This window comes from Melanostigma gelatinosum (genome assembly GCF_949748355.1).
Source record: "Melanostigma gelatinosum genome assembly, chromosome: 7".
NCBI lineage: Eukaryota > Metazoa > Chordata > Actinopteri > Perciformes > Zoarcidae > Melanostigma > Melanostigma gelatinosum.
In genome coordinates, this window is record NC_136640.1 from 19,781,850 (window position 1) to 19,807,800 (window position 25,951).

The following is a 25,951-nucleotide window of genomic DNA, read 5'->3' on the forward strand; positions in this document are numbered from 1 at the left end:
TAGTATGTCGAAAAAAACTCATAGTATAGTTTGACCAAAAAACTCATGAAACTCATAGTTCAGTATGAAAAAAGGTGTAGTCTAGTAAGTCGAAAAAAGTCCAAAATAAATCATACCTCTGTGCATGTTGGGGGTACTGGCAGGAGGCCAGCTTACACGGCCATCGGACAACGCGCCCAAATTATGTATTGCAAATACCAAACCGCATCATGTAAATCGGATGCTGTTTGTCACATAACGCTGACTTCCTGTTGCGCTATGACTGAGGGAAAATTGGCTTGTAGACATCCTCAGGTATGACTGTTATCAGGCATGGCAAGTTTGGGGCAGATTTGAGCAAGTCCAGTTGAAATATATGAGCTTTTTGTTTAATGGTGAATCATGTACGCTACTGCTTCACCATTCCATCAAATGTACATTTTTTGATAACTTTTAATCACAAAGGTCTATTAGGTCTATATGTACTTACAAACCTTCATACATTTAGGTGAAATGAGCATGATAAAGCCCCCAAAAAGCCAATTCCTTTGGCAGAAGATGATGAAACGTTTCAGTTTCAATAGGGCCTTCGCAGAGATATAGATATACAGCTATATATATATATCAAAAGACAACATACTGCATGAGCCAAGACTAATGTTAATTTGCTTAAAATAGATGTGATTTACTCACATGCACCATATAAGGGCGTGTTTGCATTAACTGAGAAGATGCAGGTTTTTATTCTATTGCAAGTAGGTCATACATTTAATGTACAATACTTCAAAATGACGAGTTCCTGTATCTCCATGAGCACAATACAAGCTTAAAGGGTAGGTACAGATATTTAGAATTCATTTTTGAAATACGATCAAATACAATGCCACACAAGAAAAATATTACCACAAAAGTATATACTTTATTTCAGGCCAATTTCAAAGTATCATATGAAGCGAGATATAATGTAACAGAATTTATTGTTCTAAAACACATGCACATATCTATCGAAAAAAAGAAAAGAACAGATCATGACTGAATATAAATTCATTTCATGTGCATTTAGAAAACTCTAAATACAAAATCCTTTAACTTGTGTGATTAGTTCTACTGCTACAATGACAGTCAACAGCTAATACGCTCAGACAATTACACACTAAGTAAGCATAAAATCAGGTTTGTGTGACAAAATGCGGCATTGCATCAAAATGAAAACCGTAGCCGTGCAATACAAGCACTGTAGTGTACCACTCGTTTTAGTTGCATTGTTCTCACCAACACTGTTTATCCATCTTAAATTCATCAACACATGATTTAATGATCAATAAAATCCAAACTAAAAAGAGGTTTCTCACACAGAATAAAAAAAAATTTCGTGATCTCTGATCTAAAAACAAAAACAATATTGTTCCATCAAGTTAATGCCGCCAACTATTTATTGGCAACAGAATCAGTGTGACACCCTCCAAGGACTCAAACCAAGGGCATGCACAGCAAGCTGACTATTCAAAGGTTACTGCTGCAGTCATGCAAAGATGTAGTCGTGGTGTAAACATCAAAATAACGTGATCATGAGAGAATTGCCAGTGTGTTTGTCTCCACTGCAGCTGTGAGCAGTTTCCTACTCAGAGATAATGTAAACATGTGAGCGCTTATAGAAGAATCACTTACTGCTCTGTTCTGAAACCTCGTCCTTAAATCTCAGGGTTAGTCACTCAAAACAACCATCTTGCCAAAAAAAAAAAAAAGAAAATCATAAGAATCTCTCAGCTAGACCTATTCATAGACATTTCCATTAACACTTTAAACCTACATCATTTTCTCATTAGCTTATACAGTGTGTTCAGAGGCTGATTTACAAATCATACTGGTTCTGGACTCTGTGAAAATGGAAGCAAAATTAAGTGTTAGCGTCATTACAAAAAAAAACATCTTTGGAATCTGCCACAACAATTCCTGACTGAGATATCAACTGATTGTTTCTTAATTATTTCACACACACAAAAAAAAATAAAAAATCAACAATCCGCGTAACTCACCACCGTCAGTCAAACCCTGGCCTTCTACACTACCCCTCAACATGGCTCTCAAACCTGCTTCAACTTGTCCTAGCTGTAGTCTATATAAACCCCTCATTTCAACACACGTAGCGTCGCGCAGAGTTGTTCCGCTCCGCCTTTAGGAAGACTGTTGTAACTTTTGTATACTGTACATATGTCAAAAGGTTCAATTGATCAAAGAGCTGTAGTTTCTGTTTTTGCCAAAGAGATCTACCTTTTTGGTTACGGTTTAGGAAAGATAGTAAAAGCTGCATGTCATCATCAAAAAAACAAAAACATTAACACTAATATGTATAACGTAAAGCAGTGAATCAGCTAAATGGTTAAAAGAAAAAGCCCAAACTGAATCATTCTGAGTCTTGGCAGACTTCATCCTGGTGAAGTGGTGTGCTGTGAAAACAGTTGACCCCATTAAAAAAAAAATAAAAAGTATTAATTAATCTATGAAAGACATTAAAAACAAGCAAAATGCCATTTGATCAAAGCTATCATACATATATGTAGTAACCTAAAAACAAAAGGATACTAAAAAAGATAAAACAAAGAATGACTCATGATTTAGGCTTGGATAAGACTGATACTTAGAAGCTTGGGTTTAAAAAATAAAATAAAAGCAGAAATCCCTAAATCCCCTTTGTGTTTATAAAACAAAAATACAATTGTGATTATTGAACATTAGATAGAGGAAAGTGTGGCTGATGTGAGCGAACACAGCCCAATGCTTATTGCTGCATTACAGAAACTTAGTAATTGTTCATGTTGCTCGCGTCTCAAAAAAATACTACTGAAGGCACTTGATCTATCAAAGGTTTAACTTAGACTTGCTGGCACAGCCAAGCAGCAATGTAGTCGGTCCCCAGGCTTCACATTACCTTTACTCCAAATCAGTATTGTTCTTTATGCTTCAAATACATCATTTTTGGTTTCTCAGGTTCGTTGAAAACAAACTATAAAAAAAAAAAAGGATAAAAACGTACAAGGCCAAATATAAAGCTATATAAGCTAGATGCAATAGTCCCAAACGCAGTTAAGTAGTGCTGCTTCATGCTATATTGCAAGAATAAAAGAGGCACCAGCGACTTCAGACGACAACTGATGATGGCAGTCCTTGCAGAAGAGTTCATGCAGCCCACCCAGCTCAGCTTTGAGGAGAGACCAGGGGAAGGAACGACCCCTAGATTCACTGACAGATCTGTGAAAGATTTGGGGACCCTTGCGTTATTGTCTGTTCATGGGCCAGCCTTGAAGACGCAGACAAAATAAAGAGATAACACACCAGTGAAAAGAAAAGAACAATACTGCCTCAAAAGAGGTTGGCCTTACATGCCGAGACAGAAACCGAAGTCCGGAGAGGCTCGCTGAAACGTCTTGTCAAAGCATCTATGGCTCCTTCACAGATAAGAGCAGGCAGCAGTTTAAAGTGTGGGGCGAGGAGTGAGCAGCGTCCTGCTCGGATCTTCTATAACCACGTGAGGAAGCTCTCCTTGTCGATCTTGGTAGCCGCCAGCACCGTTTCCATGTCATTGAGGATGTCGGAGCTCAAAGCCTCCTGGAGACTGGGCATCAGCTCTTCGCCCTCCACCGCCATGCTCTCACTCTCGAGGGTGCCCAGGTCTACGTCTGTACCCGGGATGGCGTCCAGGTAGTCGGGGAAGCGGCTGGGCTGTGTTGCCATGGAGGGTGGAAGAGGGTCCCCTAATGAACAGTAAAAAAACATTTTTTAAAAGGGGGTACATCATGAAATTCTAGAGATGCCCCGATCTGGTTGTTGCAGCCTATACCATTGCTGATCCTTGAACAACCACATAGGACAATACAGAGCAGACTGGAATTTCTTTGGGAGGGAGTGGGGGGGCTGAAAAGTGTTTTTTTTAACATGTAATTATGTAAGCGTGTTCTGGTAGAAAACCCAAAATACAAGTATGAACCTGCAAATGAGTATAATATATCCCCATGATATGATTTTACTAAGCAAACTAGAGTGTTTGGAAGATCTTGTCAGCTTGGTCCATTAGTTTAGGTAATTGAAACACGTTCCTATCTTTTTGTACAGGCTGTAAATATGAGCAGCCAACTGAGGAAAAAAACAAAACAGTCACATCAGACTCCTAGTAGTAATTACGAGCAGGAGATGAGGGTGAAGACAGCTATGACGTCTGCCTCATGGTGGAAAGAAATGTGAAATATAAACGAGCCAAGACAGCCGTGTCGTTAATTTTTCAACATGGGATCAATCTGTTCTATTCAGCCGGTGTGAATGCAATGTGGCGTTACACTAAACTACGCTGGGAGAAAGAGGTGAGCACCAACTACAGGAGGTTCATCGACAGCCGTGCAAAGAGATGCTCAGAAAAGACGTTGATGTTGCTTCCAGCCTCACCTGTGTCCATCTCATCCACGCTGTTGAGGAAGTCGTCTGGAGTGCGAGGGACGCTGTAGCTGCTCATACTCAAGCCGCTGTCTGTGCTCTCGTCCCTGGAGTGGTAGGTCCCGCTGAAAATAAAGACGTCTCTGTTGTGAACTCTGCACCATCGCTCATAACATCATGATTTCCATCAAACTGAAGGGAATAAAAAAAGCTTTTTGTCTCGGGCAGAGTTTGCGGATGGCCTTGATGACTTTTACTTAACTGCTTTGAAACTGAACTACGTGAATCTAATTAACTGATCCAACAAAGCAAAAACACACTCTGTTATTAAAAGCACACAGGCTGAAAAGTAACAGTGTGGCCTCAATTCCCTCGGGGACCTTCTGCATACATCCACGCTTCAACAGTTATGTGTATTTGAACGACTGCGGTGACTAATCCCCAGCGACGCCGAGCTTCAGTATCTCGCGCTCTACGGCAGAATATAGGAAAAAGAGCAACAATGAACGGGACAGCAGAGAGACAAAGAGGCTGAGAGAGGACATTTGACAAGCCTATACTAATTAGCAGAGGAAAAATATGTAGGCAGAGTATGGCAGAGGCGGGATGAATGAGGCCATTGTGAGAGTCGGGGAGTGGAGGCGACGGGGGGAGGAGGGGAGATTAGGTCGGCCCGTCTACTGACTGAACCACATGTTCTCATGGCCTGCTTGCTATTCAGCTCTTTTCTCACTTCCTCCGCTCACAGAAGAACTGGAGCTTGAACTGCTAGGAGTGATTTCCCAGAATGCCATGGAGCAGCACTTACAGATGGGAAGAGACAGTTTTTTGTTTTCTACGTGCAGCCGTTTTCAGATCCAGTGTCGGTCCATCGGGTTTTGTGTTGTTACTAATAAAATTGTAAAATGCGTTCATCTCCACTTTGAATAAAGTGTTTTATCATATTTTTCCACACCACCGCTTAGGCTCTGCCGGCCTGTATTGCAGCAGTTGTGCACCAGGGGTCACCAGAGTGCAATGAACGCTGTCACAAAGCTGCTGGTCTGTGTGAGACATTACCATGTGAGGAGGGTTCAGCCCAGAGACTGGCCTTCTGTTTGTGCTGCTTGTGTAACTCTAGGAGCTCTCACCGGAGCTCAAACATACGTCAAGTCTGACGAGCTGAACCAGAATTGGAAGCCCTCGCCAACTGCAGCTCGGCTGTGATTGTACTGGACTCGGGGAAATGACGCTCTGCGGAGGCTACTCCTGGGTTTTGTATCAAACCAACCTGTTGAGGAATGGGTCAGAGCTGTTGGCGGTCATGGTCCGGGCATCCTGGGCCATAGGGGAGGACACGGGGTTCGTGCCGCCATCTTGATCCATACTAGTAGGCAGCTGATTCCTTATAGCGAGCTCCTGCGGACGATAAAGCACAAAAACCCCATGAGCAACACAATCGACCCCAAACCTAACCGCAGAGGCTTAATTGCACACAGCTTCATGAAAACATGTCACAACTCCCATGTGCTCCTGCTGCACTGCTATCACTGCATCAAATGTTAAATGAAGGAATTACAAACAGACTGCTGCTCTCCATTCCTCCTCCATACAGGGTGTCAAATGTTTTCTGCACATGCTCGGATCAGATAAACGGATATGAAGTCATGTTCTTTTTCACCTCCTTCCTCTGGAGGTCCTTGAACGGGAAGGTGCAGTGACTTCACCAATGTCCCCGTTTGAGATCTCATTAAACTTTTACGGGGTCGGAGACAACAACAGAGAGCCAATGGAAGGTTGTTGGTGTGGATGTAGAAACTGCTGCAGGACGCCTTAAAGGGCTTATTGGAAGCTTCTATTTTGTTGTGGTTGAGGAGAACTGGACACGACATTCTCCGAGACAAAAAAAGATGAATAAAAAGCCGTAGTTAGCCTTTTGTAAAATAAGATGTTTTTCCAGCTGTACTCGCAGCAGCGCTGGAAGGTGTTTCCTTCTCAAAACGACTACTTTTGCACAGATGTAAACAATCTGCTGTGGATTAGCAGGGGCTATGAGAGTTGTGTACTGTGGCTTCCTTTTTGAGCATGACTGAGCAGCGTCAGCACTGGACTGCCACCAGCAAGTTGCATACATCGCCGCCGGTTCTTCATCATACTTCATACCATGTGGAATCCATTTGGGTGTGGCAAGCATTGCCCCAAAGTTGAACTCCCCACACAAGCATAGCGCCTGCACACTCATGGCTCTCCTATATTTGCAAACACAGAATGGTCTTCCAAATTCAAAACTTCCCGAAAAGTTACAGAAATTTGGGGTTTACCAGAATCTAGTCAATCGCCTGATAGAGGAGCTCTTGAAATGTATACGGTCTGCTCTGCAATCCCATCATCTGTTATTTTCCATTAAGCTTTGTTTTACTGGAAAGTGAGGCTGTTGGAGGTCCGGGTAACTGTGCTGCTCATGCGTCATGATGTTTTCTTAAAGAGGTCAAAACTCCAGCAACACTTGTAGTACACAGAACAACTGGTCAAAGATTAAAGTTGTTGTGTATACTTCCAAGTGTTGCTGGAGTTTGGACCACTTCAGATGTTTTCCCTTCTCCGTGCCACCCTGGTAAGTTGCCAGAAGTTGTGCCAGAAACCCAGACTCTGCATCATAATGTTTTCCTTGCATGCACACAAACCAAGAGAAATCAGGTAGGAAGGCAGGAAATAGAAAATGCATGCACTGAAATAACCTGGTTATTATGAAACCTTTGTTTACATACACAAAGATGCAAAAAAAGAAACAAAAAAGTTAGACACCAGTTTAGGGCTTTGACACGGCTAATGAATAGAAACCAGGTTGCGTTAATTACATTTCTCTTCATCTCGTACCTCATGATGCAAACTAGATTTCTCCTTTGCGTGACATTCCAGAAAGCTGACAGTAACCAGGCTACTTAAGCTAAACCATTGCATGTGCTCTGAGGACCTTCAGTAAGGACAGTCCAAATCATCTTCTGCCAGCTTCAGCCTGGAGCACGAACACACGCAGGACACTTCCTACACGGGTGAACTTCATGGGAATGGCTTGGTAAACAAGTCACCAGCAGCACCCTCATTCATAATAACAAAGCTCTCTTCCTGGTGGTAATGACACGGCCTTGAGTAAACGACTCGGCTCCACCACCCTGTGTGGGCGGCGCAGTGACTCATCACAGTTAGGAAGTGATAAAATGAACGCGCATGACTCACGGGGGACTTCATTGCAGGGTGCTGCAACAATAAAGAGCGATCAAAGAAGCGTACACCGCCACTACCTCGGAATTTCATATTTAAAAAAGGCATACTCGGGATAAGTGCCATCACATCGATGATCTCATTTCACTCGTGAGCAGTTAGGGATCCAGTGTCCTGCTGCTACGCTGACGGACTTCCACATCCTGAAAGTATTGACCTCGAGACCCTTTGATACAAGCGAGTTGTTCCTCCATGGAGGCCGCAGCGCTTCCCAAAAGGCCTTTGAACATTTTTTTTTTTGGAAACGCTTTAACTCTCGATTCCTGACCTGTGGTCTCTGCCGAAGTAGCTCCTGTTGCTTCAGTCTCAGCCGCTCCTTCTCGATCTGCTGCAGTCTCATCTGGTTGTTGCCTCCCATGATTCCGGGAGGGAGCTGCCCTCCCTGCTTCACTGGAGCACTCTGGGAGATCCTCTGCTGGTTCAGGGCTGCAAAAGAGACAAACGGAGAGGAGTTCAAGTCTGTTGCCGCTGTAGCGTGGTGTTCATTTGAAACATTGCATTCTGTTACTACTGTATAATATGTACAGTGTTCATTTTAAACCTGGCATACAGACACTCTAAATGTATCTAAACTTTTAAAAAATAGTCAGGGGCTGCTTGATATCAAAGGAACTAGAGAGGACAAAGAGAAACTGGTGAATCCAGTATATCCGTGTCCAGATTGAGCATAGTCGATATTCTATAGAGAAACGTACAAACCGAACAGAAAAAAAATGTCTTTAGAGGCAAACAGGGGAACTCTTCTGGGTCTCAATTAAGCAGGATGGGATGTCTTTGTTTTTTTTCCATCCCCTTTCTGAGGTTCGGCCACAACGATACGAGTAGTTTTAACGATGACACGATTCAATATCGGATGTAGGTTCCCCGGTACACTTAAAAATGCACCACCGTATCCGGAACACACGCCTTTTAATGCCTGGCTGCGTAACAAGACTGACAACTTGAGCGTTTTTTGTTGACACGGTGGACTTGTAAAGGGGTGAAGCCAGTGCAGCAGGTTATGTAGGACAAGGGAAGTCTTCTACCTAGTGTGTGAAACAATCACTATTCCTGTAAGACCTGATCCCCTCCCACTCACTGACTAAGACAGGCTCTGTTACTTTCGTGCATTGCATCAGTTATGACTTATCCTTTCATTGTGCGTTTTGTTTCCTTCTTAACAGATTATACTTCAGGACTGATTGTCTCTTAACCCTGGCCTGACGGGCCTGTGTGCCAATCAGATAAATGCATTTTATAATCGATTAGGTTCTTTAAACGCTGCACCACTATCAACTTTCATTTGAACGTTCTTTCACCCGAGAAATATAATTGCGCTGTGCACTGACAAAGCTACCAGCAAGTTTACTTTATCAGAACAAATGCGTGCGTGTTGAGAAACACAGCTGCTCCCCCAGTGAAATCTTTGTTATTCTTTACTCCAGCGAGGGTGGGTCCAATAAACATGTTTTATGAAAGCAGCACAGCAATCTATGCATGCAAAGTAGGTCACACACTTTGTCACTACAGTGGGGAAAGAGAAGCAAATGCGCTTGACCACGAGGGGTGTAACAGTAATGGAACCAATGGTGAGAGCTGTTTGCTTATGCGCTTCAAGTACCAACCAAAACAAAGCCTTTGGCGGGGGGGGGGGCAATTTTCATGCGGGGCTGCCTCTCTGTGCTGTCCTGCCCGCCCCGGCACCTTTCTCATCACCATTCAATCACTGTCTGTTTACACTATCTCAGGAGCTGAATGAACCGCGGCTCAGGGCTCTCCCTGGGAAGCTCTGCAGGCCCCGCCCTGCCTGCAGTCATCCCCCTCTCCCCCTCTCCGTCCACGCTGCCTCCCCCCAACAACCCCACCCCTGCACACACACACACAGAGAGCCCTGGAGCCGCCTCAACTCTCCCACACACATATCAACTGAAGCCATGGGAGAGTGTGTTACTTCTCCCCGCTTCTTATCTCTTGCAGATACTGAGGGCGTTTGAGGCTGGAGCGCTCCACCGTCGGGGCACCATTAGCAGTTCTCAAGCTACAGCTGCTGCAACATAGGCCATGTCAGCAGCTGCAGCTCTGCAGTGGCCTGAGCTTTGAAGCAGAGGCACGAGGAGAAAGACTCACCGACACAGAAGGCCAAACATTAAAAAGGAACCGTATGGTTTCAAACAACCCGGGTCTATATTCTCACAGTGTGACCAATCGCTTGTAACAATAACGACATTGCACTCGATGTGTAGCATCGCTAATAGGAAGTCTGACAGGGCAAGAAACCACGACCAGACAGCTACACTTATTTGGAGTGTATTACCATAACGGTCTATTGTAAACTTACATCAGTTTGCATACTACCAGTTTCAACTTTGACCTACTAAACTTGACATCGCCATGGGTAAAATGTTGGCTTGTTCATCGTTAGCCTGCTGATTTTCTGCCCCAACTGACTGTAACGTATTGACACCGACATGTTCCAAGATGGAAGCCATCACAATGGAGAGTGCAGTGTTATCATAAGCTAATGCTACAATGTTAGCGTAGCCACAACTACGTAAATAACGGCAAGTTGAAATCAACTGTAATTGTTCTTGAAGGTGCGAGTCTTGAGGAAGAGTATGCATTGAACAGTGAACGGGGCATTTGACACACACAACCATATGTTGGCGAACGCAGTCTTACAGCGGACTTTCTACTGAAACCCCCCAAGTCAAGGACTCTGTCACAGCCCAAACAGCTAACAGTAACCACTGTTACTGGAGGAACTATGCCCAAACAATGAGCATATCGCAGCAGGGAATTACATCTGTGGGTGAGATAGCAGCGAAGGACAGGTTCAGTTCAGGGCCAGAGTGATAGCATAAGAAACGGAGGCCAGACTCGGCTGTGGAGACGCGTGTGTGTGTATGCGTGTGATTTTGGAAGGGGAGATTGAAGGCAGCAGCCCATATGGGCGGTGATAGCTGGTGGTCCCGGTCAGATAAGAGACAAGTTAATGCCGTCTGCCTTTTGTCCTCTTCACGCGCCCCTGCAACACAACGCGGCCAGCAACACAGGCCCTTATCAGCCGATCACACTGTCAGGCACATTGCACCACGAGATCACCTGGGGCTGGTGGGGTTGAGGGTGTGCCAGCTGCAGGAAGTTCTCTGTGTGAACAGGGCTCAGCACCTTTTGAAGGCATGGTAAATATTAGTCTGCTGTCAAATTAAAAAGTCTGAAAACGGATTGCATTTTTCAAATTCATTTGTTTAAAAAGGCCACTTGAGAAGGTGTTGTCTTTCTAGCGTTGAGATAAGAAGAGTGGGGAAACAGTCTGGATGTGATAAAAACACTGTTTTATCAGAGTTTGTCAGGAAAAATCAACAGCGTAGGCCTGCCTTTACGGGAAGTATTTTACAGCTTCAAATTTGAAGTTGTGTTGCATTTAACTGTTCAATTAAAGTACTTTATTTCAGTCAAATAAAAACCAGAATGCAAATATTATCTCCGTGAAAATCAACTGGAAGGTATCCCTCTTAAATGGTCATTTCACCCCAAATAGTTGATAGGGACTTCATCATAAGTAGTAAGCAGCTTGAATAAAGCTGCTCACAACAAGCTCAGTGGGTTATCCAAAATAGGTGTGACGGTCGTTTTAAAGAACGTGACTGTTGAGCTTTTCTAAAAACGTATTTTTAAAAGCTTTTTGTACCTCAAACTAAATGCAGTTCACCTGCATGGTATTGGAGTTGGTGCAAAAAGCTAAGATGTAAAAAAATTAATAATAATAACAACAACAAAAACAACATGTGAGAACGTCAGAATGAACCGACCCTTTAAACTGACTCACTGCTGCCTCATCACACTACGCCAACTTTTCTGGTGAAGTCCTCTCGACAAACAAACGATGAAGGCTTCAAAGCAGACTGATCCTCTCCCGGGGGAAATCTGTCTGTTTGTGCTCTCCAGTATCCTCCTAGTATGTTTTTGCCATGCTGTTCCTCATATCTACACAGAGCCACCCCCCCTCGAACTCGGCCACAGTGCACTCATGGCTTGTTCGCTGCTCACCACCTCCTTGGATGTTAAAGAGGATGCATGCTTATCCCGTCGGCATATTCCCTCTGTTCCTCTGTTTTTCTTTCTTCCCCTTTCGCCTTGCCTCTCTCTCCCTGCCCCCCACCTCCCCTCTCACATTGGAGTTCTTTGACTGAAAAGGTCTGGAACAGATTAAGAGTTGGACCACAGAATAAAGAGGCCTGGCAGAGATTCAAGTCTGTCTGGAGCTGGAGCAGAATGGGGCTGTGCCTGCACTGGGCCTCACGCAGGGGAAAGCCAGCCGGCAACAGCCCTCAGTTAAAGGCGCTCCGCTGCTTTTCTTCTCAGAGCTCAAATTAGCCTCCATTATCAAAGCAGCTGGCTTACCATCGGAGACCTACATAGCAGAAGTATACACGTTTCTGAAGCCGAGGAGCGCATTACTGTGCTCGCATGTAAAAAAAGAAAAAAGAAAAATGTGATTGAAGAATAACGACAAAGAATATCATTCGGTTCCCCTTCAACCACACTGTGAAATACCAAGTAGTTTGAAGTGCATGTCACTTAGAAATCTTTCATAAAATCTAAAGGATTAAAAAAACGACAGCATGTGAGCAACATAAGGGGGTGTAAATGTCAGCTATTAAAAGTATTAAGCACAGAAGGATTTTATCTCACGTGGAACAAAATTATGTTTGATGGCACACAATGAGTTAACGTCATCTCTTTCTCCCTCTCGCTCGCTTTCAGGGGCCCAGCAGCCTTGTGTGTGTTCAAGACTTATAAATCTTCAAAGAGCTCCGCCGATCCGAGCCGCCATCTCTCCCCAGCTGCCCCACTCCCCTTACAACTCTGTTTTCAACTTTCCTGCCTGCCTTTAGAGTGGGACTCGCAATTGCTGACAGAAAAAAAAAAAAAAAACCTGCCCTTGAAGTGGCCAGGCTCGATAATAATAAAAAAATAAAAATAAAGTACAGCTAAAATTAAAACAGGAAAACAGGCTGCGTGCTGATTCACACATGTTGCCTTTGTGAACCAGGGTTAGCCTCCCTGGGGAACGCTGCTGCAAAGGAGGGACGGCACCTGAAGCGTAAATGAGTCAGAGTGACATCAGCAGGAACCTTCATCTCTGGGAGTCTTCCTTGCACAGGAGGATTAGCTCATTCCCATGGCCGCAGAGAAATCTCTACACATGTAGCAGGTCCTGTCGCTAATTCACCAAACCCTGGCCACCGCACACTGAAAGCTGACTGTCAAACTTAAGCTCGGCCCGGGGGATTAATGGCTAACTCAGCTGTTGCTCGAACACTAAAATGGCTGACAAAAGGTTCGGTGCAGATTTTGAGTGTGTGTTGGGGGGGGGGGGTTCTGTGAAATCTGGTTTCAACAACCGATGGTATGGCTAGTCACTCCGGAACAATGTAGTGCGGTGCAAGAAGCAATGAATCATACAGAACTGAACCCACTATTACATTGTGGTGATGCATCTTTTATGGATTAGCCAGAACTTTATACTGGGGGAACGTAAACTGCTGTCACAAAAACATGTTTAAGAAACTTTTTACCCTATAAAAAGACTTCCTTCAACTTAATATATCATAAATACACTGTTAAAACTTTTAGGTAGCAACAATGATTTTTTTGGGTGCCTCATAATAAAGTTTCTTGATTTAATAAGAAGAGCAAACATGGTATTTTGAATTAAATCAAGAAGTAAACTAAGGAAATCCTCTCTATAGCAAACTCACCAAAGCGCGGGTCAAGTCGTGGGTCAAGCCAGGATGTGGTCTTGTTCTTGTGGTTGATGTAGTAAATTTCTCCCTCTGATGTAATAGCTTGTTCCCAGGCCTCAGGGAGAGGACCTGAGGGATGACAGGCAACAATAATGTTGGAGAGATGCTTGTGGTTCAGTCACGCCTCCGATTGTTCTTTAAATGACATAATTGTGCAACATATAGCAACGGTAACAGCTTAGCTATTGTACATAATTGTGCATAATTACAGCATACTTTATTTGAAGAAGCAGTATATATATATATATATATATATATATATATATATATATATATATATATATATATATATAGAGAGAGAGAGAGAGGTCATGGATTTGGTAGCATTTAAGACTACACAAATTCTGTACAAAGCAACAAACTATTTACTTTCCGGCAACACACAAAAGATGTTGGCGGATTGTATCTTAAGAGGAAAGCTGCTATCACACCAGGAAACTAAAAAGGTGCCATCAAGCCTAACCTGTTCGCTTTGCTTAAAATGAACTCGGGTCCGTAGGACGGTCCATGCGGGCTGGTGTGAAAGCTGTCAATCAAACTCTGGTGCGGACCAAAAAACAAAAAAAACAGACCAAGACCACCTGAAAAGTGGGGTCTCGGTCCGCCATGTCTCTCTCAGGACCATTGTTGTTGTTCTTCTTCTTACTGTTTTTTTGTTTCGTTTTTATATTGACATGATTTTTTATGCGTATGTGATAAACAATGATTTCATTATTCAAGCTTAAGTTAAAGGGGCAGGACATTATACGCATCTACCTCTGCCTATTCCCTTTCAAACATGTAATATTTATTCATTTATAATTTGCTGCATCTGTTTCCCGTTTATGTTATTGATGATTCTTCTTTGTGTTCTTATCATTTGTTACAAGTTCAAAATAAAATCTATCCATCCATCCGCTCATCCATCTATCTCTTCCACTAACTGGGTCAAAAATAAACGGGCTATATGGGAAAGTGACGGCAAAGACAAATCGTAGCACATTACTTTTCACCACATTCAAGGTTATTGTATCTTCTGTTTAAGATTCGCTTTAAGGTTGCCAGCAACGATTTGAGAATACAGAAAGACTTCATCAGTAAACTCTGTATTCTGTGAGTCACGGAGCTCCCAAACATGTCAGACAGGACCCGTCACGTTCTACCTCGGCCTTAACTCACCTCGGGCAAATTCCAACCGCATTGGCCAGAAGTGAGGTGCACAGAGTCTTAGTGACGTGTAAAAACTAGACCAGACTGCTCCCGACTTCTACTGTACGTGGTATGAAAGTAAGAAGACGGCCAGAAATAACATCACGTTTAGTTTAATGCTGAACGTCCCACGTTGAAGAACTTGATCTGTAAATACATGTCATGTGCTGCTTCTCTGGTAAAACTAAACGTAATGAAGTCACGGCATACATACCACTGGCTGGGTTCATAATGTTCTGTTGCTGCACTGGCACAGAACTGGGAGGGGGAGCCTGGTTCATCTGGAGCAGGGCCTTGCGAGGATCCTGCCAGGTCGTGGTCTGATCAATGTGGCTGTAGGGAGACAAGATGGCCAAAATAAATAAGTCCTAAAAAATGGCCCGTCAAGGTGTTTTCCAGTAGTAATCAGTAGTGAGTTCAAACCAGGGGCCGTATCAACGTGAAACATCAGGTCACATGCAGGAACTAGTGACTCAGAGCAGTTTCAACAAGCTCTTTGATGAAAACACTGAATCCAACGCCTGCTTTCTGTAAACTATGACTGTTACAGGAAACCAAACTCAGCTGTTTGGACCCAGTCTGAACCCACTGTTCAATATAGGACTGGGATCGCTTTTTTTTCACTTTTTCCTCACTTAAAAGTTGTACGCCATGAATCAGAATGGGTAAACTGCACCTTGTTTTGAATTAAAATAAAGTTATAAATGATAAAAGACAACAAAAAAAAACAAGCAGCAAACGACAACACTAGACGACTAGAAATGAATCGCCATCACGTGGGACTGCATGGAAGCCCAACACTTGCTATGATTGGTTTCAAAACAACTATTGTGACGCCAAACAATGTTGCTCCATCTATTTTACGGCTCGTCTTTGCCGGGGACAGGAGTGGGGAGCGGGGGGGAGCGGGGGAGGGGGGGGCATTGTGTTGCATTCTGTGAAGGCATTGATAATTAGTGCTTTGTTGGTACTTGTTGCTTGATTAAGATGGAAAGCTAATACAGGAAGCCCTCCTCTTCCGAGCAGGACCCTCTCTTTTGAGGGAGGGTCAGTCCCAGGGCTCAACGCAGGGGGTCCTTTTTTCCTGGAAGTGGCTCGGACACTGTGGAGTGTCAGGGGCTTTAACAATCTGGCGCCACATTTACAAAGCTTTCACCTGCTTGACAAAGGCACAGACTGAGCTACGACCTAAAACCCCACTATTCACTTGTGCTTTTTGTTTTGTTTTTCCAAGCGTCCCATTTAAAAAAGGCCTTGCCTCAAACAGAGCCTCAGACTCCAGTAGCGTGGTTTTGCAACACCACAACCCTATTTAGTGGCCGAATTATTTTATACAAGTGAGAAAAATAGAGTTTGTTCACAACGCAATGAAATATTACCCTCGGCAATCTATATACTGCACCCTGCAAAAAATCACGCTCCTCAACCCGGTGAGACTCTTTACGACTCGCTGTGAATTTGATCCCAGAGCGCCATTAGCCCAGATTTTAGAACAGCTGGGTGAAGTGAGAGATTCAGAGGGTCTTTTGGCCTCTGCGGTAATCCCAGCCTGGCTGTCTGCTCTCTATCCCAGGCCAGAGAGCGAGAGGGCCTGACTCAGCACCCCCCCCCCCCCTACACAATGCAACCCATTTTGAAGCCCCCTCTTGTTTATGCTTTACTGATCAAAGGAGCTGCCAAATCCCCTACCAAACCCTCCCCCAGCCCTCACACACACACACACACACACACACACACCACAAACCAAGCAAAATAGCTGGAAGTGCTCAGATTGGAGGGGGCCCTTTGAGAAAGAAGGGTCACAGGGAGCGGGGTGAGACAACTACAGAAAAGAAGGGGGGACAAAAAAGTGAAAGAGGGGGGGGGGGGCATCTACGGAAGCAATCCCTCTGAATTCCATTGGCTGCGTGAGTTGCTGTGGTCCTGTTACACTCCGAGCGCCCGCCCTGCCCCCTTCACTGCCTCCTTCCCACTCTGGAAACTATGACATTTATTATCGAGGAGAGGGGAGGAGACTCCGAGAGCAGCACGGGGATAAGGGAAGGGAGGACTTATCATAAATGAGAGGCCTGCACATCCTGGTACACAAACGCCAAACAGAAATGCTACAAGTGGAAAGAAAACGCGGCTGAAAATGTATAACCTCAAAGCCTATAAGAGCTCTGATGAATCCGTATCCGCACCTCCTTAACTTGGGCTTCTCCTAGCACAGATGAAAGTACAAATATTGGATTTTCTGTCAAACCCCAGCGTGGGAGGCCGAAGTTTGTGGCTCAAATCAATCAAAACACATGTAAACACAGCTTCAGCAAAGCGCCTGTGATATAAATATACACGCTGCGAAGGTTTCCGAGCACTGCGCTGTATGAGGGAACTGGTGAATAAGTTACAGAGAGCCCAGTAATTCATCACCAGATTCTTCAAGCTAAAAGATAATCCATTCACTCGACCTGCCCCGAACCCGATATGGTCCGGGGCCATACGCCGCTTCCTGTCGCCCGAGACATAAAACAAAACAATGTCATGGCAACTGCTGGGACGGCTGGAGGCCACCAGTTGCTGTTCGGAATTGCTGATGATCTGCAACCTCACAACTGCTCGGTGTTGTCTTTACATGTCATGACACCACGGCGAGCTCAGCAGGACGACCACCACACCCTGCTCCCCCCCCCGGGGCAGGGCAGTGGACACAGAGCGAACGGGCTGTGGGTTAGGCCTCGTTCGACACAGTTGAAAACAACAATCGCATGTTTTTACTGTTTTTTTGGGTTGTTGTCCAACCCGACATGCTAAAACAATAAGATGATGCTTAGATAAAATGCATGTGTGGTTTTGGTCACATGGATCAAGAGCGGAGGAGCGCATTGTACTCCAGGAGTGGTTACGCTACTCCTGCCATTAAAACGTAGAATCTTATTTGAATTCAAACTAGCCAGTGCTGCTCATCTTCATGTAGGAGCAAACTACGCAGCGCGCCCGCTCCTTTTTGCTCAAGCTATCATCATGGTCGACTGTGGCTTAGCACGGAGGAGGACTCTTGATCCACCCAGGCACTTGACATCTCCTTGACTGATGGCCCAATTATCAAGGTGGCGTTTATTGTGTCAGCGTTATTTATAATGTGTCTTGCTGAGGAGGAGGGAGTGGGACCTTTTGCATAAAGGCTAAACTAGACTCTTTTTTCTATGCTAAGGACATTCAAGATAGACTTTTTCTCTATCAGTCGTTTAAATGTATGTTCAAACGCCTGTGAATGAATCAAAAGATTTGACTGGAGTCAGCTTCACAGAGTAGCTCCAGCAGAGGTTCGACATCCTCAAAGAGATCCAAGTGAAGACGTCTGAATGTTGCACTTGTTTCACAGGCCTCGTCTGATTACAGCAGTACAACAAACCGAACACGGCGCTCGCCTGTTTACATCCGTGAAAACTGCGGCGTTTACATCTGGCTTTGAGGAGAATGTTCCATCCAAAAATAAGTCTGCCCTGCGGTTTAACATGTCTCTGAATCAGCTCTGCTACCTGCCAAAAACAGCAGATCAAAGCTAGACGCGAGGCCAGATAGAGCGTTTTATTCCGCTGAAACCGTCTCTCCTCAAAGCCAGATGTCAAAATCTGCGTTTTCGCTGGCGTGAAACAAGGGAGTGAAGCTATGAGGAGTGCAGCAGCGACGAAGCACACCCCCTACAGCCGAGTTGTCAAATGTTAAAAATGGGATCCTCAGGCCACAGTGGTTCCACCCAGGGAGTATGTGCTTGCAAGGTGGTTGAAGCCGATGACTAAAGGGTGCACTATGGGAGGCAAGATGTAATCAGGCCTCTAAGATGAGGATGACCACCTCCACTCTGGTTGAATGGGGATGCCTGGCTGCCTCTCTATCAGCAGGACATCATCAAGAGAGATTATTGGGGCAACCTCTGTGACCCTATTGTGGCAACCTCTGTGACCCTATTGTGGCTTTAAGTTTCCCTTTGAAGGAGGGTTTGTCTCATCATACTTCCTAACGAAGCAACTAATTCACAAAGTACCAGGACGGCGCTCAGAAGGTTCAGTTTGACTGCTGCTTGTTTTCAAAGAACAATTCAAAAGACGAATGTATTTAAGAAGTGTCCTTACAGAAGGAGGGCCAGTCAAACACTGACTGCACTACATCGGCACAATTATGCGTTTTAATGGTAAAGAATAGTTTAAATGTATGAATGCTGCAACCGACAATATTAATGCAAATGTTTCTCTATTTCGTTGTCCAAGCACTATCCCGTTGCCACCAGGTGCTATGGTTAGAGTCGTTTTTGGGAACTCTCAACCCCACCTGAGACGGCCCATGAGCCCGATACTACATCTCTGTGGAGATGCACTCAGTGACAGTGGAGGCATTGATGTCTGGGACAGAGGTGTTACATCAAGACTTTGGTAAACACGAGCCGGACTTTCTCACAGTCCCATTTGTGTACTGAGCTGACAGGCCCCAGTTGAACAGGAAGGGCCTTGTCTGTGTGTGTGGTCAATAAACCAAAAGTTTGTCAAACACAAAGTTTGCTCCGAATGAGGGCTCCCGCGCAGGCTTACAGCCCAGTCTTCCCAGCACCATCCGTGACTGACCGAGCGGTCTCAACTGCTTCATTTCAAATCCAATTTGCGTACTTATCGCGTCAAGCTTTAAGTAAATTACGTAACAGTCGACACTGAAAATATCTCGGCATTACGCGTAATGCTTACATAAGATGGCGAGTATGAGATCAGTGTGAGCCAGGCGATTAGATCAGCTCTGCTGTGATATATAAGGTGTCGACAAACAAATGTGCAAATTAAAAAACAAAAAAAAGCAGCCAGGCAACTGACTTTTACACAACCACGCCATTTGTGTGCAGCTCTCAATGGACTGTCGGTATTTTTTTTATTTCATATCAAAAGGGAAAAGGGGACAGAAATACAAGAATGAAATGGTAGCTTTTTGTCGCTCAATAGGAAAAATGTTGGAGATTTTACAACAAGAACCAGACATTTTTTGTTAATATCACAGTCCAAATAGATATCGACTGCATACAATGAGAGCATAAGGTCCAAATAAACACTCTGATCTCTCCTGCTCTAATAGGGGGCCTCTCGGACTTGTTTTTAGCGCAACAGATGTCCAGGAAACCCCATATAGGGTCCACTGAAGACCGACTTGTTCTCAGCCTGCCTAGTTTTCCTTGTTAACCAGGATTGTGCCCAACAATTTACAGTGTAAAAAAAACACATAGTTAAATAATTAGTAGTAGCCTATAATACATAATAATTTGACCCTTTACGATCGCTGTTAAGAGGAGAGTCAGCCGTTCTGGTTGTGGGAAACCAGGCTCATCAAAACGGTTTAAAATCCAATTGAGAAAAGACAAAAGTGTCCGTCGGCACTCAGCTCTACCTGCCCCTGAGGGCAGACAATAGCTACCCCCCCCCCCCCCCCAAAGCTTCCCTCCGCTTAGGGCTGACTTCCCACGGACTAAAAGCTCATTCAAAGCTGCATTTAATAAGCGCCCGGAAACAGTGATTACCCCTCCTAGTTTACCGGTGTGTCTAAATTAGAAACCTTCATTAGTTTATGACCCAGCCCTGGAGACCCCCCCCCCCCCCCCATCCCCGCACCAAGCAAGGTGACCCAACCTCCCTGCCCCTGCTGTCGTAAATCAAAGGCCACAGCAAACTGCTGGAAGAAAGAGGAGGAAAGGTCAACAGACTTTGTTGACATTCTCCCAGTGTTCTCAGACTTCTCCTCAGCTTAAGGTTTTCGTTATTTATGTTATAGTCAAAACAAAATTGAGATTCTTTTTGCAGGAGATTTGCTCATATTTTCATCGGGGCGACAACAACCAATAATTCAAATGGTTAAACTTTTGTTAACCTTTTTTTTTTTAAGCGTTTTTTATTATTAATATTCCCAAGAGCCTAAAGTGACATCAATAACAGTTTGGAATCCAAATTTACAATAATAGAAAAAAAAGAGAGAACAGCAGAAAATCCTGAAAAAAATGAGAAGCTGGAAACAAATATAGTTCAGCATTTTTTTGTCAATAAATGACCAATATGTTGCAAATAGATTTTGACTGAATAAGCAAATGATCTACTACTTGTTTCAGCACTGATCACTAAAACACACCGGGCCAAACTGAGGCTGTCAGCACTGTTTCTCTTGCACAAGCTCAATTACTTACTAGCAACTGTGAGCAGCATAGTCTGAAGAAGGCCGCTGCCCTCTCCCTCCGCCATCTTTAAAACTTCATGTCAAACCATTTGTCTATTTTGGGAAGGCTCACATGAGTCTCAACAGGCCTGTGGTCTGAATAAAGATCACTGTTTCACTGCCGGGACAAAGGGAGGGCCGGGGTTTCTCTTGGCCTCTCTTCTAGTCATCTCCACATGGCTGTTATTTAACTCCATTGACACAAAAGAGGCGCCATCACAGCGCCACGGCTCCATTCATACCAAAGCAGAGCCTGGCTTTAAAAAAGGGGAGTGGGACATCGGTGTCCAATGTGACCCACAGAGGCCACTCCCCCCCCCCCCCCTGCATGATCCTGTAGTGTACTAGTAAACAACAGAGGTGGAGAAACACATTATTTAAAAAATGTTTTAAAAACTTTCACCCTGAATTGATTCATCTCTAAGGACAACAGCGGTCACCTGAGTGAAATGTGAGCCCCCGCTCGGCTCTGCTCGCTGGTGACAGACTCCCCACCCCCAAACTCTCTCTCTCTCTCTCTCTCTCGCTCTTCTCAACTTCACTCCTTCTGCAACGCGTCTCGGTCGGACAACCCCTGTTTATAAATAGGGGAGTGTCTTTTCCAGCAGCTCTGCCGAGGCCGCCCGTATTCCAGATCAAATATCTCCACTTTGATGTGTGCGGCGTATGGAAGATGTCTGCCAGAGTTTTCCCTGACCTGAACACAAACACTGTGTACTACACTTACTCCAGCTGTACAGCATGCCACTCAAAACACAGTTCTCAACTGTGACACGACTATTCCCCCAAAGCCATAGGATGCGCGATGCTCCAGTTTTGGAATTGACTTGTAAACACATACGAGCAGAGACTAAAATGAATTGTAGAACAATTACATGTTTAATATTCAGGATTTAGATTAAATTGTTCTTTTTACTATCGAGAATGCAGCTCTGCAGCCACATGGTACAAACCTAAACTGTGCCTTTATCAATGATCAATCAATCAATCGGAGACAGTTCTGTATCCGCTTTGTTTTCAATATAAAAGCAGCAGAAAAAACAGAACTCTTTGACAATTACACAATTTGTTAAACAACAGAACAAATTACACGTTGTTTGAATTTATAAAAAATGAAAAAAGACAAACAACAAAACGTAATGGTGCAACAAACGTTTGAACTGAAGCTGTACACGATTGGCTTTTTCCAAACTTCAATTTTGTTTACAAAGTTGCTTCATTGTCTGGAGGCGCATTAGATCACTCAGTCGCTAAACAACTGCAGTGATCCTGGGCGAGTCGAGGGAATCGTGTTTTTTCTCCCTCTTATACCCCCCCCCCCTCCCGCAGTGCTTTTGTACAATTTTAGAAGAGCCTCCTAAAAAAGGGCCCAGATGTTCTCCAGATGTGAAACCTTAAAACATCTGGTACTGAAAGCTGCTTTTGGATCCAAGTACATTTGAGGCTATGGTGTTGGTTCAGACCCCGTGTCAGAAATTTATATTTCCTAGAACAGTAAACGTCTTTGAGGGGAGTAAGAAGGACGACTTTTGATGTCAAATCATCTCGAAATCACGAGCTGCTGAGCGTCTTACTACACTTTGGAACATTTCACAACGAGCAGATGCTCTTCAGGACGCCGCTTTAAGACAAATACAGAAGAAAAGTGAGAAAGAACACAAAGAAAAACCCTCACAGCCCTAAACTGACAGTCCTAAAGAGCTCTGCTATAACCACGAACTACTATTTTTTTCAAAAGTATACTTTGGATCATCAATGTGGAGATGTGCTGGTTCGCGGATGACTTTTGTAAAGATGTCTGTCCTCTGCTGTCTGGGGCAGCTACAATGATCCATTGTCTCTACTGAAACCTGAGCCCAAGACAAGGAGCACCACACACAGCAGCAGCCCCTCAAAAGACGTCTCCCTTCTTTGCAGAGGCCACCAAATTTAATAACCCACAATTCAACGATTGCAATTGTCTCTTTTCGAAGCACACTGGCCACCATTGTGCGCCGCGGCAGATTTGCAAATTATTGTCAGCATAATGTACACCGTGCAGAGTCCGATCCCGAGACCGCTTCTCTGGGAGGTTGGGACTTGTATCGACCATTGGTGCAGGCGGAAGTGTTCCTTGGACATACTGGAGTGACTCTTCTCAACTTTAAGAGGTCACGCAAGAGTCACCGGGTTCCTACACTTGCATGAAGGTCTATTAATGTCTTATTATGGTCTTGTTTGACTTATTTTCCATGATATGGATGAGATAGTTGGGTGGTTAACGGTAAAGACCACAGATGCATCTTTATCAGAGTGCAAAGTGGTGTCAGTAGAACAGAGCTGTTGGCTCTATGTGCTAAATATCAATGAAGCACTTCATCTCCTTTCAAAGCCACCCATTCATTTTCAAAAACACAGATCAAGTTGCAAACTTTGAAGCTTTTTTCAAAGACTGTATAACGCAAGAAACAGTGTTGACACTTGTTTCCAGCATACTTACTTGAGGAAGTATCTCTGGCCCGAGGGGGTCTTGGCCATCTCCCACCCCGGGGGCAGGGGCACGTCATCGGGAATCTCGTACGAAGACTGACGGAGATGTTGAGGGGAGGGCGGGGGCATGCCAGACAGGGAGCCGACGGTAACGACCCCCAGCTGAAGGGAGGCCGGGGACGAGTGTGCTCGGACGTGGTGGGGTGGGAGGACTCCGCCGGTCCCAGCGTCGGTGCTGACCTGTGTTGGGGTTGGAGGAGAGGCAGTGTGAATGCAGTCCCATAGGCTTTCCCTTAGGGACCCTTTTCACCAAGTTTCATCTGATATTGTTATGAAGAAAAACAAGCATGTCCAAAAGTAGAAGTATATACAGTTCAAAAAGGTTATTACATTTGATCCTATCGTGAATAACTGTCTCATTGAGTATTTATAAAACAAACGTGTACAATACTGTATTTGAGGCCAGCTCACAGATACTAGTAAGGATTTAAAGAACTACAGGACACACACCATAAGAGATAAGTTGGGTTTTTTTGTGTGCACATTAAGTTTGCATGAATTATTCTGATTTCACATTTCACTCACGTCTCATACAATATAATCACTTCACGCCGTATGTTAGTTATTTCCATATGCATGTGTAGGCAAGTTTGAGAGTTGTTTAATAAGGATGAGGCCTGTGTGGGACAGAGGAGAGCGCAGACTGGCTGCACAGCAACGCATGCGCACTGACGAGAAGAAACTCTCCACAGAGACCACAAGCAACAGTTGTGTGTGTGTGGTAGCAATTCATCTTGAACACAAAAACGGAATGATTTCATTATGTCCACATCATTGTTACCTTTCTATGCATGGACGTAACTAAAACATGTACACACACTGTGTGTGCACGTTCCACTAAAGGCCGTGTGGGTTCAGCCAACCTGACAACTCGCGTAAAGTAATAATGTTATTTTTTCCACCAATGGGCCCATCGCTGAGGACAAACAAATGGCTTTTCAGGATATTTTGGTGACTCTCTAACACACAGCCACTCGGGCTTTTTCTCTGCAGTGATTACCAACCTAATGACAACTTGTTGAAAAAGTTTAAGCTCATTTACTATTACGGTATATGTAAAGGAGGGTGGGAGACATTTAAGTACAAATAAGTCTTAATAAACAAGGGCTATAATATGCTATAATTTACAGCCGCTTTAAGCCCAGTGGTGATATCCTAACTGCTCATATGAAGTGACTGCAGGCTCCCACTCGTGAACCGTGGGCCCCGAGTCCCCACAGGACGGGCCTCTGTGCTCTCGTCGTGATTTCTGGGAAAGGGGGCAGAGGAGAGACGGGGCGGGCTTACTTGTCTGGAATGGGACTTTGGTTCAGGGGGTTTGAAGAAGGAGTCTGGCAGTTTCCTCATCCTCATGGGTACGCAAGGGGGCACGATCGTGTTTTTCGGGTTCATCACGGCGTTAAAAAGAGCCTCCAGGTCGGTCTCGGAGTCGCCCCGTACATGGACGATCTGGTGTCCGGCAGGAGGGTTATGCTGGCTCGGATCCATTGCTCCCAAAACTGTCTGCCAACTTTGTGCGTGTCCGAAAATGTTGCGTTGAGGAATTCACCAACAAAAAAAAAGAAGTTTGAGACAATCCCAAACTTTTTTTTTTTCCTCTTTTTTTTCACACAGCAGGAAATATCGACGACACTCAGAAAAAGTGACCCCGAGTCATTCTAAAGTCGAACAGTCGAGGACTTTGTTTTCTTCCGAAGTGTGTTAGCTGTGAAAGACAGCGCTTTCCTGTTGTTTCTCGCTGGCATTCTTGAGAATGTAACAAAGCGCATATCTACTCCACACTGGAAATCGGTGTTGTCGTCCCCGGCCCCAAAACTTTTCCACAAAAAAGAAAAAAGAAAAAAAAAAAAGAGCACACGAAGCCACAAAAGACGAAAAAACAACAACAGCACAAAACGCACTTCTTCTGTGTTTCGGCCAAAGTTGAGGCTGTTAGTGAATTTTCTTACACGAGAGATTCATAGTGCGAAGAACAAATCTCTGCAGCTCACTTTCCAGAAAAAAAAAAACTTTTGCTCCAGTCTAAACTTTGGGCAGGACATCAAACTTCATGACTCTTGGGATGTCTGCTCCGGAGGCGGGGCTTCGGATTAATTGGGACAAGAGTCTTTAAAGGTACAGTCAGTGAAGCCCAGGGGCCAGAAACAAGCTTTTTATGCCAAAGGTTTACCCTTTTACGTCATAAACAATAACTTTCATTAATTCGAACCCAAAACACACATTTTATGATATATATGTCACAACGTTTTCATGCTCATCAACTCAAACCAGGATTTTGACAGATTTTTCCCCAAATGACATGGTGACTTTCGGTCATGTTTCTTCTATAATCGATGGGGCAACCGAACGGTAATTATTACACATTAATTAGATAATCTGGACAACAATTGCCAAATTAAAGTGCTCCCTATTTAGTTGGCAACCCTTTGAATACAATAAGGACCCCTGCTGATGCCAACCGGAGCCCACTTGTGAAAACATTAAATGATGACTCTGCCAAAATGTTAAGTAAGTAAAAAAGTAAAAAATTAAAATACAATAAGCATGCGAGTTTCACA

At 44.3% G+C, this 25,951-nt stretch overlaps 1 protein-coding gene across 1 annotated transcript; it reads right to left on the minus strand.

Moving 5' to 3' along the window:
* Positions 1-786: 786 nt before the first annotated feature.
* yap1 (Yes1 associated transcriptional regulator) lies at positions 787-25,462 on the minus strand. The gene is made up of 8 exons (XM_079271523.1): positions 24,681-25,462; positions 23,344-23,573; positions 14,857-14,975; positions 13,410-13,523; positions 7,934-8,091; positions 5,675-5,802; positions 4,417-4,529; positions 787-3,731 (listed from the first exon to the last, which is right to left on the minus strand). Exons 1-8 carry the CDS (start codon positions 24,879-24,881, stop codon positions 3,496-3,498), a joined length of 1,299 nt encoding a protein of 432 aa, XP_079127649.1. The 5' UTR covers positions 24,882-25,462; the 3' UTR covers positions 787-3,495.
* Between the last annotated feature and the right edge of the window lie 489 nt (positions 25,463-25,951).

What these genes read in the sequence shown, in the direction of transcription:
- yap1 (XM_079271523.1), bottom strand. Translation starts at nt 24,881, where the DNA reads ATGGATCCGAGCCAGCATAACCCTCCTGCCGGACACCAGATCGTCCAT. An exon ending in TCTGACCCATTCCTCAACAG is followed by an intron (nt 4,530 to 5,674) that starts GTTGGTTTGATA and finishes CTTTATTTTCAG; the next exon opens with CGGGACCTACCACTCCAGGG. An exon ending in CGTGGATGAGATGGACACAG is followed by an intron (nt 3,732 to 4,416) that starts GTGAGGCTGGAA and finishes ACTGTTCATTAG; the next exon opens with GGGACCCTCTTCCACCCTCC.